Source organism: Neopsephotus bourkii, unplaced genomic scaffold (genome assembly GCF_033783945.1).
Source record: "Neopsephotus bourkii isolate Nb327-2 ecotype Australia unplaced genomic scaffold, CSIRO-AGI_Nbou_v1 NB_1139, whole genome shotgun sequence".
Classification (NCBI taxonomy): Eukaryota; Metazoa; Chordata; class Aves; order Psittaciformes; family Psittacidae; genus Neopsephotus; species Neopsephotus bourkii.
Window position 1 is genome coordinate 1226019 of NW_026901625.1, and position 17222 is coordinate 1243240.

At 52.2% G+C, this 17222-nt stretch overlaps 2 protein-coding genes across 5 annotated transcripts in view; both read left to right on the forward strand.

Moving 5' to 3' along the window:
• Positions 1-17222, forward strand: part of LOC133217347 (complement receptor type 1-like) — a 43098-nt gene that overhangs the window by 21452 nt on the left and 4424 nt on the right. Inside the window, exons 28-43 of the mRNA XM_061362745.1 lie at positions 4277-4457; positions 5097-5288; positions 5915-6106; positions 7824-7994; positions 8278-8349; positions 9623-9686; positions 10234-10416; positions 11324-11419; positions 12029-12106; positions 12772-12971; positions 14743-14889; positions 15003-15188; positions 15707-15803; positions 15998-16080; positions 16337-16528; positions 16949-17131. Coding sequence (XP_061218729.1) covers positions 4277-4457; positions 5097-5288; positions 5915-6106; positions 7824-7994; positions 8278-8349; positions 9623-9686; positions 10234-10416; positions 11324-11419; positions 12029-12106; positions 12772-12971; positions 14743-14889; positions 15003-15188; positions 15707-15803; positions 15998-16080; positions 16337-16528; positions 16949-17131 — 2317 coding nt within the window. The remainder of the gene's footprint in view (positions 1-4276; positions 4458-5096; positions 5289-5914; positions 6107-7823; positions 7995-8277; positions 8350-9622; positions 9687-10233; positions 10417-11323; positions 11420-12028; positions 12107-12771; positions 12972-14742; positions 14890-15002; positions 15189-15706; positions 15804-15997; positions 16081-16336; positions 16529-16948; positions 17132-17222) is intronic.
• LOC133217420 (complement decay-accelerating factor-like) lies at positions 60-9901 on the forward strand. Of its 4 annotated transcripts, none has more exons than XM_061362888.1 (10): positions 60-3308; positions 3833-4093; positions 5097-5288; positions 5915-6106; positions 6965-7061; positions 7235-7320; positions 7800-7994; positions 8278-8930; positions 9623-9686; positions 9844-9901. In XM_061362888.1, exons 2-8 carry the CDS (start codon positions 3991-3993, stop codon positions 8481-8483), a joined length of 1071 nt encoding a protein of 356 aa, XP_061218872.1. In that variant the 5' UTR covers positions 60-3308; positions 3833-3990; the 3' UTR covers positions 8484-8930; positions 9623-9686; positions 9844-9901. The 4 variants fall into 4 exon arrangements, with proteins under 4 accessions (XP_061218872.1, XP_061218873.1, XP_061218870.1 ...); XM_061362889.1 differs by lacking the exons at positions 9623-9686; positions 9844-9901 and adding an exon at positions 9110-9260 and having other exon boundaries at positions 8278-8349; positions 8904-9062; XM_061362886.1 differs by lacking the exons at positions 9623-9686; positions 9844-9901 and adding an exon at positions 9110-9260 and having other exon boundaries at positions 8278-9062.

The following is a 17222-nucleotide window of genomic DNA, read 5'->3' on the forward strand; positions in this document are numbered from 1 at the left end:
GAATTCAGTATTTAGGATGCACCAGCTTAAAATACTGTGATTGCTTAGCACAGGGTGTAAGTCATACTGCAATCTGAAAGAGGAAAAAAAGCAGTGCTGAAGTGAGTAAGGAATGGCCTGTGTAGGAAAGGTGCGGTGCTAAGCGATGCTTACTCTTTATACCCTAGAGAAAAAGCTGCCTGTCAAACTTGGAGTAAAACAAATGTAAAGGAGTCCTCCTCCCCAAAGTGAGTTGGAAGGATCTGACACTGAATCAAGACCCACGTTTCCCACCTGAATTTGCTCCTGTATCACATTTAAGCCATTTCACACCAGGGTTTTCATTCTTTCAGGTTCCCAACAAAAAGGCATCCACCTGGCTAAGAAGAAAGCTTCGAAATGGGAAACGAAGCTCAGCCTTTATAAAAAGTCACTCCAAAACACCATCTCTTACTCCCATTCTTCTTCTTTCTCCAAGACACCAGGTCAGTCCCTGTAGGATCACTGGAGTTCAGGGGAGCTCATCAGTGAAACTCCCTGGTGCTCCTATACCTGGAACTGCCATTTTCCCCTATGTTCCTCTTCAGTGTCCAGGAGCTGTGCTACCTCCCCATTGAGATTCGTTGTTCCTTTGTACAAAACCAAACCCTACCATTCTCCTTGGACCAGCCAAGGATCCATCTGTCTTCCGAAGTACATGGGGATCTCTGGCATCCTCCCCCAAGCTGGTTGCTTTGAGAAGCTAAAGTGGTCTAAAGTTGCATCATTTTGTGGAAGTGAGTGATTTCTTTTTCATTGTGTTCTTGCCTTCTATGAGATTTGACTGCGTTGACCTCCTCTTACAAAAGCTTTGCTTTGTATTAAATGTATTTTGTCAGTTTTTCCCTTGCCCTCATCACAGATCTGATTTAACTCAATTTTTGCCATATTGAAAAACAAGAGATAACTTTGGCCCATGTGGCCATGAGAGTGTTGGGACTTCTCTCCTTGTTCAGCAGCAAGAGGCAGTGTACTAACACAGACCTTGTTCCACACCAGTGAGGTCATGGGCAGCCCGCAGAAGCTGGAAGTGGCAGAAGTGTTGCTACAACAGGTTTCCTATCCGGTGCAAAGGATTCTTGTACCCGTAAAAAGGGTGAGTGTTGGGAATGGTGCCTGGGTGGGGACTACAAGCATGTAATTGGAAGCGATAATGATCAAGACAAAACACCCATTGGGAGGTAGCTTTTACAATGATGGTTAGGTCTTAACGTTCCAAGAAATTGATTGAAAATCCCTTACACAAGAGTTTGCCAATTCCCATTGCTGCTTCTCCCAGCTGAGCTTTTCTCTCTTTCAGCCATTTCCAGCAACGTCCTGAATCCAGTCAGGATTCCCTATGGATCTTACCAGCCTTTCCTTCAGGCTGGGAAGCTGCAGATTCTCAGGACCCCCTCAGCCCTCTGCAGAGGTTCTGGTGCAGCTCGGTTCTATCTCAACCAGTGCAACTCAGTGTTTCCACACCTGCAGGCGACAGGCGACACCACACATAGCAGTGCACAGGACAGGCTGTAAAGGACCCACAGCAATCAGCCAGGATGAGCTGCTCCCTTCACTGCCCAGGAATTTCTGGCTGTAGCACGCTCCAGTTGCAGATACACCCAGGCAGGGTTGTGCTGAGAGCCAAGAACTGGCTTCCCCCTCCTGCAAGGTTAGCAGCTCTTTTCTGTTAGGAAAGCACAGTATCTTACATGCTAAATCGAATGTTGATCTGTGAACCTTCAGTACTTCAAGCACTTTCTTCAGCTAAAGTGTTTTCTGTATCAGACCCAAGTGCTCTGCAGTTTCTATCTCTGTTCATACACGACAGATAACAGCCACTGGGTATCTACCAGCCAAAAAGAAGCCAGTTCTGCTTTCCCGAGGGAGGAAGGCCCCTCTGCAACACTGCAGGCTGTGAGCGCATGGACTCCTCACAGACACAGAGAAGGGACTGCTCAATACACCCTCCTGTGTTGTCACACTGCAAGAGAGAACCTGGAAATGGCAGGGTTATGCTGCTGGCCGGTTACTGTCTGCTCTTCACTGAACATTAAAGCTCCCAAAGTCTTAATGGGACTTTACTTGCATTTAGTAATAAATGGCAACTGCTTATGAAGGGTAGCTTCTGAATTCGGCTGCCTGCTCTTCCCTTTCCATAGCTGATGCTGTTTTCAGGAAGGTATCAGCTTTTAGATACGTGTTGGTGATGTTCAGATTTGGGGTTTTTTATCAGCGCTTTTTTCTTTTCTAAATGGCCTCCTGTGCAAATTTAACTTGGTTTCTTCATAAAAAGAAAGAAAATCCATGCAGGGATGTTTGGCAATGTGTTTCTGGTAAGTGATGTCACCAGTAAGGCACACCTGCCTTAACCCTGCTCAGTGTCCTGGTCTTGAGCTGTGGCTCCCCAGCTCAGCCCGGGTAGAGCCAGGGACATCCCCAGAGAGGCTCCGGGAGCTGGGAGCTGCTGCCCTGCCCAGGGTTGGAAAGGAGCCGAGGTCTGTGGAAAGCCAAGAGCAGCTCCAGCAGCTCTGCCCTGGTTTGCTGGAAGCTTGTGTTGCTCCAGGTCCAAGCCTTGCGGTGTGAGCACACACAGAGCAGCATGGGTCAGGCTCCCCTCTGTGCTGTCGCTTCGGCCGTCACCATCTGCTTGGCCTGATTCCTGCAGCACGGGGAAAGGATGTCAGGGCAAGATAAAGCCAGTGGCCCTTGCTGGCTCCAGCTGAGCAGGGCAGAGCCGCTATCACAGGGCTCAGCTGCTGGGGCAGCTCCAGAGCAGGAGGTTTTGGTGCTTGGGCCGTTACTGGGTCAAAATGGGGCAGTAAATGGGGGCAGGGGATGGGCTGAGCCTGATGGTTTGGGGAGGTAGAGATGCTCCTGCATGGCCTCAGGCAGGAAAACAGCCTGGTTCAATGGGTTCATCTGGGCTCTGTTGAGGGGATTCCACTGGGTTGAACCTCGAGCACTTGGTTCTGAGTACGTCAGAACCCAGCCACTCCCTGAAACTCAAGTGTTACAAGAGCTCTTTGCCAAATACTTGTGCACATCTTGCCCTCCCTTGCTGAGGTCATTGCTGACAGCTCTTACAAGAGAATTCCCCTACATTTAACACCACCTTTTTCCTCTTAGCAACCTCCTGTTGTATTATGCAGCCACCATCCCAGCTCGGTGACCAGTGACCTGTAAATGTATGTGGCCAAGACATCTCCATATGACCTGCCAGCGTGGTCACAAGGAAGTGTTTGAAAGGAATATGTTATCCAGGCTACTTGACTCCTCCCTCATGAAAACATCTCTTGGCCTCGTTGCAGGTGCTTTTGTTATGTGTGCTTGGAGCTTAAATTGCATTGGAAAGGGAAATCAAGTGGGGGAAGTGAACTAAAATAAAATGATGGAGCTTTCCAGTGGAAACATCAGCGTTTCCTGAATAACAAAGGCAGAGGGAGGCAGATGGGCTGCTGCTGGCTGCCCTTTCCTCGGGGTGGGGTGACACATCCCCCCTAGCAGCAGTGCTGCTCATCAGAGCAGGACAGGGCAGCAAACACAGCCACAACCTTTCCTTTGGCTCTTTCTGCAATCCCTGTGGAGGGCAGGGAGCCCAGAGCAGCTTCCCAATGCAGGCATGGAGCTGAACAAACTGCTCCTGTGCCTGGCTGGGTGTGAAGACATCCCTGAGCCTCTCCTCCCATGTGAGGAGCTGTGTGTCTGACTGGGAGAGTGACAGTGGAAACGCTGCCAATCAGCAGCTTCAAAGTGGAGCTGGTTTACAGCCCTCTGGTCCCCTGCGCATCCCTTGGACCGGAGGAAAGCTCCCTTCTCCTCTCTCTTCTTGCAGAAAAACCTCTCTTCAGGGAAGCCTCTTCCTAGGGACAGGCAGGTGATGCTTGGAACTGGTTTGGGAGCCGGTGATCCGCAGAGGCTCAGTGCCCCATCCCAGACATCTCCCATGGACAGCTGGGACCTGCACAGAACTTCACCTCGAGCAGCACAGCCATGCTCACGTGCGACCCCGGCTACGTGCCCCTGGGTGCCACCAGCACCGTGCGGTGCCTGGCCAGCGGCAGATGGTACCCACGGGTGCCCAGCTGCATCCCAGGTACGCTCAGATCCCTTTGCTCCTTACCTTGTGTCCCACGGGCCATCACCTGCTTGTCTCTCACTGAAAGCGTGTGCAGGAGAGGGGCTGCTCGGTGGTACCACAGCGAGCTGCGCTGCCCCACCTTTGGCGGCTGCAGCATCATCTCCTTTCCCGTCCCTTCCCTCCCTCCCTCCCTCTCAGCAGCTCCAGGAGGGGCCTTGCTCCCCGCCCTGCGGGGGCCGCTCCCGGCTGCGCACCCGCTGCTCGGCTCCGCTTGGGTCCTGGTCCCGGAGCGCCGCGGCGGTGATGGGCTCCGGCCGCCGCCGCCCGCTCCTGCCCGCGCTGCTGCTGCCGCTGCTGCTGCTGCTGCCCGCGGCGTGGGGTGAGCACACGGGGACGGGAGGTGGTGGAGGGTGAGCACTGGTATTCTGTGTGCGTGCCCCGGGAATGCATGAGCTCCATGCATCTGTGAGCTCCATGCGCTCCATGCATCTGTGAGCTCCATGCGCTCCATGCATCTGTGAGCTCCATGCGCTCCATGCATCTGTGAGCTCCATGTGCTCCATGCATCTGTGAGCTCCATGTGCTCCATGCATCTGTGAGCTCCATGTGCTCCACACGTGCTGTGTGTGCTGCGGGGTTTGTGTGCTCCATGTGGGTGTATGTACCCCCCCACACACACATGTGTGTGCTCCATGCAGGTGTGTGCTCCGTGCAGTGCCTGCTCTGTGCGGATGCAAATGCCCCATGCACCTATGTGCTCTATGTGCTCCGTGTGTGCTGTGCTACTGGAGGTGGACGTTGTGGATGTGCGTCGAGGCTGCATGTGTTTCATTTGGGTGTGTGTGTCCTGTGCATGTCTGTTGTCCATGTGTCTGTGTGCTCCGTGTGCTCCATGCATGCTCTGCTCTACTGCGGGTGCATGTGCTGCGCTGTCCTGCAGACTCTGCATGTCCCACACCCCCCCCGTACTCACCCTGGCAGCAGGCACCCCACTGAACCCAGGTTTATTTTACTGCAGGTGACTGTGGGCCACTGCCAACCATAAGCAATGCAGAGCCCCCGGAGGACCCTCAACACCGGGAAAGCTTCAGCGTCGGCTCCATGGTAACGTACAGATGCCGTGCGGGTTACACGAAGCTCCCCTTGCGCTCAGACACCATCCAGTGCCTTGCCACCTCCCAGTGGTCCAACCTCCCGGAGTTCTGTGGGCGTAAGTATTTCACTTTCTATGGAAGGAGTTGCTTAGAGGGGAACTCTGCTTGTGAAAACATCCACTGCTTGTGAAAGCATTCGCTGCTTTAGCAACCGCAGCCTCAAGGGTTTCCTCACCCAAAGTGATGCACAATGAAGTTGCTCAGCAGAGAACCTCTCGCTTACCCTTTTTCCCAACCCTGCTTAGGTTGTTGGAGCCATGTGCTGGTGCTCATGCAGCATTGAAGCAGGTTGTTGGCTTGTGGAAGCAGAGGGACGAGGGGAGAGGCTGGCACCGCTGTCACAAGGGTTAGCTCGGGGGAAGGTTTGGCACTGGTGGGAAGAACTGGCTGCTCTTCCCACCTTAAATGCTTCAATGGTGAAGCTGGCAAAGGAGGTTGCTCAGTAACCGGTTACCCAGAGAAGCTGTGGCTGCCCCATCCCTGGCAGTGCTCAAGGCCAGGTTGGACACAGGGGCTTGGAGCAAGCTGCTCCAGTGGAAGGGGTCCCTGCCCGTGGCAGGGGTTGGAGCTGGAGGAGCTTTGGGGTCCCTTCCAACCCAAACCACTGCATGATTCTATGAATGCAGAGCACTGTTACCTCTGCTTTCTACCTGCACGCTCAGGGTGTCGTTCCCGTTCCCAGGCAGCTGCCCCAGCCCACCCCGGGTGCTTTTTGCTAAAGTATCACAACAAGATGAAACCCAGAATTTCTATGGTGTTGGTACCACAGTGAAGTACGGTTGCCGCCCAGGCTACAGGAACACCACAGACCAGCTCCCCACCAGCACGTGCCTTGACAACTTAACATGGTCAGAGGTTCCTCAGCTGTGCCAGAGTGAGTGTCCCTGTGCCATTCCCTTTGCTTCAGCATCCTTCCCCAGCTGCATCCGCAGTGCTGCGTTCCAAGTGCTACGTCTGATTTGTGTTTTAGGATTGCTTCTTTTTGATGATGTTTGGCCATGAAACCCCACCAGATGCCTGGTTTGACATTGCCATACTGTGATGTCTGTGGGTTTTCCCCCGTCCCTGCAGTTCCTTAAGCATTATAGGTATATAGTTAAAAAACTGGGATTTGTGTAGATACATAATTATAAAGCTGACACTTCACTGTGGGAAAGCCCAAAGAGATACAAGAGCTTCCCAAAAGGTCAGGGTAACCTGGAAACAGCACTGCCTAACAAAGAGAACTGATAACCAGGGAGGAGGCTTTGTGTAGGCAGATTAAGAAACAGGCCTAAGGAATCTCCAATCAGGAAAAACTATCCTTGAAGCTTGGTACATCTTGAAGACACATGGACATCGTCAAGATATGACTCTGATGTGTCAGCATAATGGGGTTAGAGTGTCCTTTAGGGGAGCTATCCTCATTATAATACTAAAAATCATGCCTATAGGTCAAAAGATCCCTGTCCAGGTTAAAAGGGCCTTCCCTGATCATGTGTAGTAAGGAATCAATGGTGTAGCTATGTCTGTTAACTGGCCAGTCATGGAGGGCTGTGGGAAGTCACTAACCTGGGATGAAGTGTGTGAATAGGTGACTTGTGTATGGGGTGGGGTGCTAGCACCTAGCACCCTTGTTGAGCACAGACTTGGAATAACCAAGCCCCTCAGCTCTGTGCCTGCACTGGCTATTGCCCACTGGGTGATGGACTCTGTCTGGGGATGACACTGGGATAATCTCACTCTTTTTTAGGGAAATCTTGTGGTATTCCAGCAAATCCAGAACATGGCAAAGTTATTGCCAATGATCATCTGCTGGGTGCAAGAGCAGATGTAGTCTGTAACCATGGGTGAGTGTGAAGACCCTCCATTCCCATCACCCTGTGTGTGCACTGGGACACGGGGCTCTGCCTATTGAGCTCCTAAGGGGGCTCTGCCTACTGAGTCCTAAGCACCTCTGGGGGAGACAGGACACATGCTTGGGTGCTGCCAACAAGCTGATTTGGGGATGTGCCTTTTGCAGGTACACGTTAAAGGGAGAGTCACCTCTCATCCGGTGTTCCATAAGGGAAGGGGATGTTGCCTGGAGCCAAATCCCAGCTTGCCAGGGTAAGTGAAGCTCTCCAGCACTTGACATACTGACCCATGTGTTGATTTTACCGTGTGAGGTCAGGCCAGTATCTCTGGTGTGGTGACAGCAGGGCCCAGCCTTGATGCTGCTCCAGTGGAAAGTGTCCCTGCCCATGGCAGGGGCTTGGAACTGGATGAGCTTTAAGGTCACTTCCAACCCAACCCAGACTGGGACTCTATGATTCCATCATCACTCTTCCCTTTTGCATGTGAAAGACACAAAGGGGGAACCCAGAAGGGCTGGTGTCCCTGCAGGCTGTGCTGCCTGGTGTACACAGGACAGCAGGTCAGGAGGGGCTGGGAAGTAACTGTGTGCTGAGAGTGGGAACAGCGCTCCTGCTCCTGCTCCTGCTCCTGCTCCCCTCCATTGCAGCCCATGTGCAAGCAGCTCTTGGGTTTTTCTCTCTTCACGTTGTGGAGAAAAGCATCCCATGGTCACTGTTTTCTTTCCCCCCCAGCTCTTTCTTGTCCTCCACCTCCAGCTATTCCTAATGGGAAGCATAACAGCAGCAGGACAGAGGAGTTCACATACAGCTCAGTCGTGATGTACACGTGTGACCCTGGGCTCCAGCTTGTGGGGAATGAGACCCTTCACTGTACAACAGAGAACGGGGTCAATGGTGTCTGGAGCGGGCCTCCTCCGGAATGCAGGGGTAAGCATGGCTGGGTAATCACCCTGTTCTTGCTGTGCAGTTAACTGGGCTGTAAAGTCAAACAGGGCAGCAGATTCCCTCTATCCTACAGCTGCATTGTCACCAAGAGGTCCCAGGTGACTCTCCTACAGCCCTTGCCGTCATAGCCACAGATACACAAGTCACCTGCCCATAATAAATTCTTTATGTGACACATCTGAAGTATTCTCTATATCATATATCAATGGAGGATTATATAAAATACAGTTCTGACTGGTTTTCCTTTATTTGCTTCTCTCTCCAGTGAGCACTATGGCAGCAGCAAACCAAACCAAACCCTCGGAAGAAAAGACAGCAGAGAATCCCCCCTGGCTAGGTAAGAGTCCAGGAGAGACTTTCTGCCTCAGAGACCTTTTAATTGCACTCACTGCACGCACATCAGGTCCCGGTAACTCCACACACTGTTGTTGCTGCCTTTGTTGCTTTGTGCATCCATCTTCCACTTTCTAAAGGGGTTGCACAGACTTATTCCCTGGTCCTATCCCCTTCTCTCTCTGGTGCCAACTGCGTGACCACTTGGCTGATGTGATGCAGGGTTGGATTTGGATGCTTGGATCTCCCTCTGTGCAGCCAAATATTTCAGTAGAACCCACTGATGTTATCTTGGCTGTATTTGGATGTTGATGAGGGTGGAGGTAGCCTGGGGCTATGGACCTCAGCTCCACAGTAGGGTGAGGGACTCAAGAGGAGCATAATGATGAGCATAGTTAATGACAGATCGGTTTAGAGCATTCTGTCATCTCAGCAGTGCTGTGGTTTTCTGGGTTTGAATAACATCATTCTGTGAACAAGAATTCAGCCCCCCCTGTTTAGTTAGCTGCATTGTTGGCTTCATTTTATTAACATCAGTGTCATTGGTTTTTTCCCTAGCAAGCGTCCTCATCCCCAGTTGCATTGGTAAGTAGTTTAAAACTGAAAATACACTTCTCGAACCCAAAGCTGTTATTTGCTGTTCAATCCTTGGAGTCAGTGGTTTTGGTTTGTTCATTTCCTTAGCACTGAGAGACTCTGGTCAGGATTCAGGTGGGGGTTTTGCCATTAGGTAATAGAATCATAGAATAGTTAGGGTTGGGAAGGACCTTAAGATCATCTAATGCAGCAGCATTGGCTCGATTATGTCTTAGTATAAAACACTGCATCAATTGAGGATGACATGAAAGGAGCCAAAGAAGCCAGTGTGGGATGCAAACCAAAACCTGTACATCCTGAATGCATAAAGCTGCTTTAGAAAGCCTTGCAGACATTAAAAGATAAGAGATTAGAGGAGCTTGGAGCATCCTGGTTGCAAAAGAGGTCAAGTGCTAAAAGTGGTGAGCATGTTTACGATAGGAAGGAATTAGGGGGTTGTTTATAAAAGGATCACACCCTCCACAAGCTCAGCATGGCACCGCATGGAGCTGTGGTTTCTGTTCAGACACAGGAGGGGTTTGGTGTTATCCTGGCTGAGGGGCAGCCTCGGGGCATGGAATCTCAGGGAATTTTGCTGCCAGGCTTTTACCAAACTGTGGGATCTCACTGAAATTTCACACCGGTTTCTCGGTGCATTTGTTCTGTATTGTTTGGTTCTGGTTTCCTTCTTTATTTATTAGTTCCTGCAGTAGTCCTTGGAATTCTCATTGGGATCGTCAAGAGGCGGAAAGACAATAAAACCCAGTAAGTGAGCCTAAGGTGCCCTAGCTTTCCCTAAGGGTTTCCTTTGAACTCTGAGTGAAGGCCATTGCCTTCAGTGAAAGTGTGCATGGTTAGAATGACCTTTCCGTGTTGCTAAATTGCTTTTTATTCCGTGCATTTCTCCTTTCTGTCTCTTCAGCTCTTTCAATGTGCATTTACAAAAGCAGGAGACGAACAGAAGGGATCCAGGGATGCACCCAGAGATGAAGGCTGATGGGAAGCAGCCTGTGCCGTGGCGTTCCTATTTTTGGTAGGTTTGCTATGTCCAAAAGCTTGTGCTGCTCTTCTGACTATTCCCACTGCTGCCACCAGTGTTATTTCTGGTCTGCTGTGCCTGACCACAGCGGTACAGCCCCTGGCAGTGTTCAAGAGCAGGGGGTTGGAACCGGATTGGCTTTAAGGTCCCTTCCAAGCCAAACCAGGCTGGGACTGTGTGATGCAATGAAGTCAATGTGTGCTGCAAGGGAGGGTTCGGTGTTGCCCCGAGGGCTCCTCAGGAGGGATCCCCCCTTGTCTTCCCCCCCTGCAGCCACACGAGGAGTTGCCACGCGTGTCCCAGCTGCGAGGAGCGGCTCCACGCTGCCCTGTCCCCCCGCGAACGCCGCGGCTGTGCCGCCTGCCAGCGCTGGCTCAGCTCCCAGCCCGCAGCACCGCCAACGTACTCGGTCACCAGCATCGGCGATGGGGAGAGCCAGAGCCCGGCAGGCACGAGGTACTGTGGGTCTGTGTGGAGCAAACCAGGGGGAAAGGGTGCTTCTTTGGGGGGGAAAGCATTGATACATGGCTAGAGAGAGAAGGCTCAGGGGGGAGCTTGCAACAGTCACAGTATCACAGTATCACAGTATGTTAGAGATTGGAAGGGACCTCAAGAGATCATCTAGTGCAATCCCCCTGCTGGAGCAGGAACACCTAGATAAGGTTACACAGGAACGTGTCCAGGCGGGTTTTGAATGTCTCCAGAGAAGGAGCCTCCACAACCTCCCTGGGCAGCCTGGTCCAGTGTTCTGTCACCCTCACTGAGAAGAAGTGGAACCTCTTGTGTTCCAGTTTGTACCCATTGCCCCTTGTCCTATCATTGTTTGCCACTGAGAAGAGCCTGGCTCCATCCTCAGGACACTCCCCCTTTATATATTTATATACACTAATAAGGTCACCCCTCAATCTCCTCTTCTCCAAACTATAGAGACCCAGCTCCCTCAGTCTTTCCTCATAAGGGAGATGCTCCACTCCCTTCATCATCTTAGTTGCCCTGCGCTGGACTCTCTCCAGCAGGTCCCTGTCCTTCTTGAACTGAGGGGCCCAGAACTGGACACAATATTCCAGATGAGGTCTCACCAGGGCAGAGTAGAGGGGAAGGAGAACCTCTCTCGACCTACTAACCACCCCCCTTCTAATGCACAGTCAATACATGGTGTGGTGGATGGTGTCCCTCCCATGGCAGGGGGTGGAACTGGATGAGCTTTAAGGTCCGTTCCGACAAAACCCATTCTCTGACAGGGCAGGTTTTGCAGTTTGAATTCTTTTGGTTCCTTTCAGCCCGGTTCTGCAGGGCAGTTGTTGTTCTTGGGAAGCCACACGCTCAGGTGGATTCAGGTTTTCTTCTCTTTCTCTGTGTTCAGCTCTCCTGCCAAAGCTGTGGATGAGTGGAGGGGTGATGGGACTGGAGGAGTTGTTCCAGAGCAAGGCAAGGCAGAGCAGCCCATGGACCATGAAAGGTTTGTCTTCCACTTAGAAATACACCTTCCACTGGAGCAGCTTGCTCCAACCCCTGTGTCCAACCTGGCCTTGAGCACTGCCAGGGATGGGGCAGCCACAGCTTCTCTGGGCACCCTGTGCCAGCGCCTCAGCACCCTCACAGGGAAGAGCTTCTGCCTAAGAGCTCAGCTCAGTCTCCCCTCGGGCAGGTTCAAGCCATTCCCCTTGCCCTGTCCCTACAGGCCCTTGTCCCAAGCCCCTCTCCAGGTTTCCTGCAGCCCCTTTAGGCACTGGAGCTGCTCTAAGGTCTCCCCTTCAGGAGCCTTCTCTTCTCCAGGCTGCCCCAGCCCAGCTCTCTCAGCCTGGCTCCAGAGCAGAGCTGCTCCAGCTCTCTGATGAAGCAGGGTGTGTCAGAAGAGACAAACACAGGTTTTATCAAAGCCAGGAGGTCTGTGGTGGAGCTGATCCCAGGTATTCAGCCTGGATCTGGAATCCTGGGTGGTTCCTCAGTACCAGGGGAGCTGGAGATGCCAGACTTTACAGGGATTTTTGAGTCTCCATGAAGGGACCCAATGCACATCCTCAATGGTGCTTCTCCACAGCGATCACATCTGTCCTATCTGTGAAAGCTGGATGCGTGCTCACGTGGGTCAGTGTGATACCAGCCCCGTGGTGCCCAGGGAGCAGCCCCAACAGCAGGATGAGAGGTGAGTGTGGAGTGAGGGTGAGGGTGGTACAGCCAGTGCGGGCACCCCCTCTGTGGTGGGCACCACGGTACGCACCCAGTGTGCTCAAACCCAAGTTAACCACTTGAAATGAAGAAATGACCGTTTAGTTTACAATGGAGGTGCTGGTTCCGCTTGCTTACAGCTCTGTAAGGACAGAAGTGTGGTGCCTGCTTGCAAAGCAGAGTGAGGTGAAGCTGGGGTGAGGTTTATTTGGACAATGCTCGTGTTGTTTCCATGGGTGCCTCTCACTCAGCCTGTGCTCCTCAGCCGTCCCCATGGGGCTCAGCCTCGTGTCACCTGTGGCCTACGATGCTTTTCACACCTCTAGCCATGGTCAGTTCTGCAAAACCATAGAACCAGGCTCTGATTCAATCCAGGCTCAAAGGTGATGATCCTTGAGGTCATCAGAACCAGGTTGGAAGGGACCTCAAGGATCATCTGTTCCAACCTTCGAAACTGGTAATGAACCAGGTGCTGGTGCAGTATGTCTTGGCAAGGAGTAGTTTCTGACATGTGCTTTAGTGGAAGGTGTCCCTGCCCATGGCAGGGGGTTGGAACCAGATGATCGTAAGGTCCTCTCCAACCCAAACCAGTCTGGGATTCTATATGAACCCATCAGGGCTCACCCTTTGCTCTCTCCACAGCCCACAAGGTCCCATCTGCCTGCCCTGCACTGACCGCCTGCACCTCTCCCTTGTGCACAGCAACACCTGGAGCTGCTCCGTGTGTCCCCTGGCCACAGAGGGGACCCTGGTTCACCTCATCCCCCCCGGCAGCCCCGGCTGCCACGGCTGCCCCATCTGCACAGCACCCACCCATGTGCACCTCTGCCAGGCACCCCATGGTAGGGACGGGCACAGGGGCACCCACAATGGGTCACCGCGGCGCGGCGATGAGGTGCCACAAACTGGGTGCTCCTCCCAAAGCCGCATCCCTGCCGCCCCGACTAACCCAGATTAACCACTCACTTCCCTATTGCAGGCTAATTGCTGGCGGTTGGAGCACCCTGAGCACCACAAAGCCGGTTGGAGGGAGGGGACAGTCACTACACTAACTCCTGACGCTGTCGGGATGAAGTTCTGAGTGCAATAAAGGTGACCTGAAGTCAAGTGGGTGACTTCACCATGAAGAATTCCTTTGTGGAAAAGCAGGAAAATCAAAATTCCTGGCGAATCCAGCACCACGTTGGTTTATTAAGTACTTTTTTTGTTTGCTTTAGTATGAAAAAAAAATCCCTATTTTTACAGCTTTTAAAGTAAGGCTTGAAAAATCCAGTTTCATTCCACTAGGAAAATATTTTCATAGCAAACACCCTCATTACACAATATTGCAAGATTTAGTTATACTTTTTAACTACTTTTTAACTGAGGTTTCTTCACTAGAGTGCAGACATGAGTGTATTTACAGTAAAACTGTCCTGTAAATAAAGGAATATCTATAACGTTTTATACCTAATATAAAAGAAGCAATAGCCTGGGGGTTGGGGTTTTTTCCACATTGACTAATCAAACCTTCTCATAGAGTGCTTTAAGGGCTTTTGCAGTCTCCTTCTTTGCCAGATGGAATCAGGCAATTGCTGCTGTTGTACTGCAGTGTTGCCCTGGTGCCCAGCCTTTCCTGGGAATCAGGCATCGCTGCTGGAGCAGAACCTGTGGCAGTATTGGGCAATGGCAGGGGAAGGGAGTGCTTCTCTCCGGGTGCATCCTTCCCTTGTCCAACCCCAAGTATTCCCACACCCAAAACACCAGGCTGCAGCTGCAGCGAGGGCCTCAAGGATTGAACTGTCTGCTCCCTGTTGGCTTGTACCTCTTGTACTCCTTTTGGGGACAAAACTAATAGTGATGGTACAGAAGCTGCAAAAATCACCCTTCTGCTCTGTTGGTGCTTGCCAAGAGACTGAATTTATTTGTGTTCTGGCAAAAGACACTGCTATGGGTAGGACTGAAAGGTGTGGTTACCGATCCTGCTGTTGTGTTTGACATCAAACCAGAATGCAGCACACTTCCATGGGCTTGTGCTGGTGGCTGCAAATCTGATACTGCTTTGAGGAGGAGAGGCAATGGAATCATAGAATCAACCAGGCTCGAAAAAGCCTTTAAAACGATCAAGTCCAATTATTACCCCAGGACTGCCAGGTTCACCACTAACCAATGCCACTAAGGACATCCCTTTTCGACCATCCCTTCGAACTGGGTGCCTCCAGCGCTCCCTAAACCTCAGCTGGTTGAGGGAGAGGTGCAATGACGAGAGGTGGGCCCGGTGCAACAGACGGCGGCCAAGTGCTCTCGAAGGGAGGACCGGGGGTGACCTCGATCTGCTCTGGAGCTGAGCACCTCCCAACGCAGGCACTCCCGCGCCGTTTCGGCATCACTTGCGTGGGATGGGCAGGATGTGGGCTGGGTTAATGAGCTCCAAGGTTAGAACAACCCTCTTTTAGCACCGGGGAGAGTGGGGAGGAAGATCTGAACCCCAGCACTTTGCTGCTTCTCGGGTATGAAGCGGGGTCATTTCACACCAAGACGGGAGAAAGCGGCCGCGCCGTGGGAACCATCGCCCCGCGGGGCTCAGCAGAGCCAAAGCCCCTTCCCTCCACAGCCGGAACCTTCGCCGCTAATTGTGCTCCAGCCGTGACGAGATCCGGGTCTGGCCGGGCCCCTCCCGGCCCGGAAAGGGCCGTTCCGGTGCGCAGGGGGGGCTGCGGGCTCCGGCGATGGAGCTGCGCTGCCTCTGTGCGGTGCTGCTGGTGCTGCCCGGAGCCTGCGGTGAGCGGGGATGCGGGGAGCCAGGACCGCGAGAAGGGGGTCTGGGGGGCGTGGGGAGTGTGCGGGGAAGGGCTGAGGCGGGACCCCCCCTCCACCATCCTCTCTGCCCGCAGGGGACTGCCCGCAGCCGCCGCGGTTTGTCTTCGCGGAGCCCACAGCGGCCCCGCAGGAGCCCTACACCGTGGGGACCGCGCTGAGGTACAGATGCCGCCCGGGGTATACGATGGCCGGGGGCAAGTCCCCAGTAGTCACCTGTGTCTCCAATTCCAGCTGGTCGGCGGACCCCGACTTCTGCATCGGTGGGTTCCCCCCTCGCGGGCTCCTGGGACTGGGGGGGGATCTCTGCTGCATCCCAGACAGTTGCAAAGGATGCTCCAGGTTACCGGTTTTAGGGCAGTTGAGAAAAAGTACCCACCTCCTTAAAAACTTTAATCTCTGGGGGATGATCTTTGCCCTTCTTAATGACTTTACCACCCGGTGATATAGCGTAAAAGCTATAGTAGATTTCCACAGAAACAAGGGGTAGTGTGGAAAAGGTCATGGGAGTCTGCTGCCATCCCGGTAATGTGTCTTTACTAGCTCTGGGGTCAGTACCTATCCCCTTCTCCTTCCCTTTGGAGCAAGACCTCTGCCCTAAGACCACTGGGCTCTTACCAGTTTCCTTTCTCACTATGTGTCTTGGGTTTTTATTTGCCCTTAGCTTTATCTCTGCTTTTATTTCCTTTCTATTTGTGTGTGAGCAGCACTGTCGCCTGTTTCATTACTTTATATATATAATATATGTGTGATATATAACGCAGACCACTTGCCCTTCCAGGGAAGTCGTGTGGACCACCAGACATCATGAATGGGAACTTTGACTACACAACAAATCTCCTGTTTGGGGCCACAATAACCTACACTTGTAACACTGGGTAAGTTTTGGCCTGGGCTCCTGGGGAGATGATGCTTAGAGACAGCACCCATGAGGGACTCAGAGCCTTTTAATAGCTGGGGCCTGTTCCTGAGGGTTCCGCTTCTCCAGATAATCCCATTAAAACTCTAACTTTCTGAATTTCCCAAGTTTTCCCCACTTTTTCCAAAGAGACTCAACCTTTTCTTTTCTTAGGTACCGATTATTTGGGGCATCCTCTGCGCAATGTGTCCTTAAAGGCAATGAAGTTACTTGGGATAAGCTTCCATACTGTGCCAGTAAGCAGATCTTCAATGTTTTGCGTACATCTCTTCCTGGAAGCTATTACAATATAACTGGTAGTTTGGGAATGGCAGGTGGATGGTTTCTCCTTGGTTCCTAATGCAAATTCCATTAGCCTTTAATGAGACTGACTCCTTATCTCTCCCCCAAACAAGCACTCTCAGTGGAGCTGGGAGTGCAAATTGAATACAGGGGCCAGCAGCTGCAGGTAGTTTGCTGCTGTTCTGACCCTGTTCTTTCTTTTCCATGCAGTTATTCCCTGTTTACCACCTCCTCCTATCAAGAACGGGCAGCTCAACAGTGGGAACAGAGACTTCACCTTTGGCATGGCCGTAACCTACAGCTGTAATGAAGGGTATGCTCTTATTGGAGATGCCACAATTCACTGTACAGGGGATGAAAACCAGGAGGGACAATGGAGTGGTCCAGCCCCTGAATGCAAAGGTAAATGCTCTTTCTCTCCTCATTCTTTTGACTTTGTTTCTCATCCCTCTCCTGCTCTGTACTTGCCCAATGAGCTGCCCAACATGAGAAGGGTGATTTGAGTCTAAAAGGATTCCCAGGAAGTTTAATGCAGTGATTAGAGGCAGAGCTTGGTTTAATGGATGCTTCAGCCCACAGGCGACCTCCCTCTCCCTGCCCATGGCCAGGGCTTCCTGCAGATGAGAAACAAAGCTCCTGTGTGTGCAGTCCCTAAATGACATCTCTCTTCACGGAGTACTTGTGCCCCGCTGGGGACCTGCCTCTGTCAAAGTGAAGGGACAGCAGTGCTCTTAGGAAGGTGCTTGCATAATACCTCTGGTGTCACTGCAGGGCTTTTCCTTCTTCTAACACATACTCTTGTTGTCTTCCCTTCACTTTCAGTGGTCAAATGTGAGAATCCAGACGTGAAAAACGGGAGAAGGTTATCTGGCTTCGGCCCTAGGCACGTGTATAAAGATACAGTGACCTTTGAGTGCAAACCTGGTCACTTCTTGAATGGCAGCAGTGTAGTTACATGTGAAGCTGACAGTACATGGGAGCCACCTCTGCCAACGTGTGACCCGTGTGAGTCCAAGCAAATTTATTTCCTAGAGCAATTGCAATGAATTAGGTCTAAGAGCTTCTGACCCTTGTGCACTCGTAGCCATGTCCTCGC

What these genes read in the sequence shown, in the direction of transcription:
- LOC133217420 (XM_061362888.1), top strand. Translation starts at nt 3,991, where the DNA reads ATGCTCACGTGCGACCCCGGCTACGTGCCCCTGGGTGCCACCAGCACC. An exon ending in GGTGCCCAGCTGCATCCCAG is followed by an intron (nt 4,094 to 5,096) that starts GTACGCTCAGAT and finishes ATTTTACTGCAG; the next exon opens with GTGACTGTGGGCCACTGCCA. An exon ending in GGTTCCTCAGCTGTGCCAGA is followed by an intron (nt 6,107 to 6,964) that starts GTGAGTGTCCCT and finishes ACTCTTTTTTAG; the next exon opens with GGAAATCTTGTGGTATTCCA.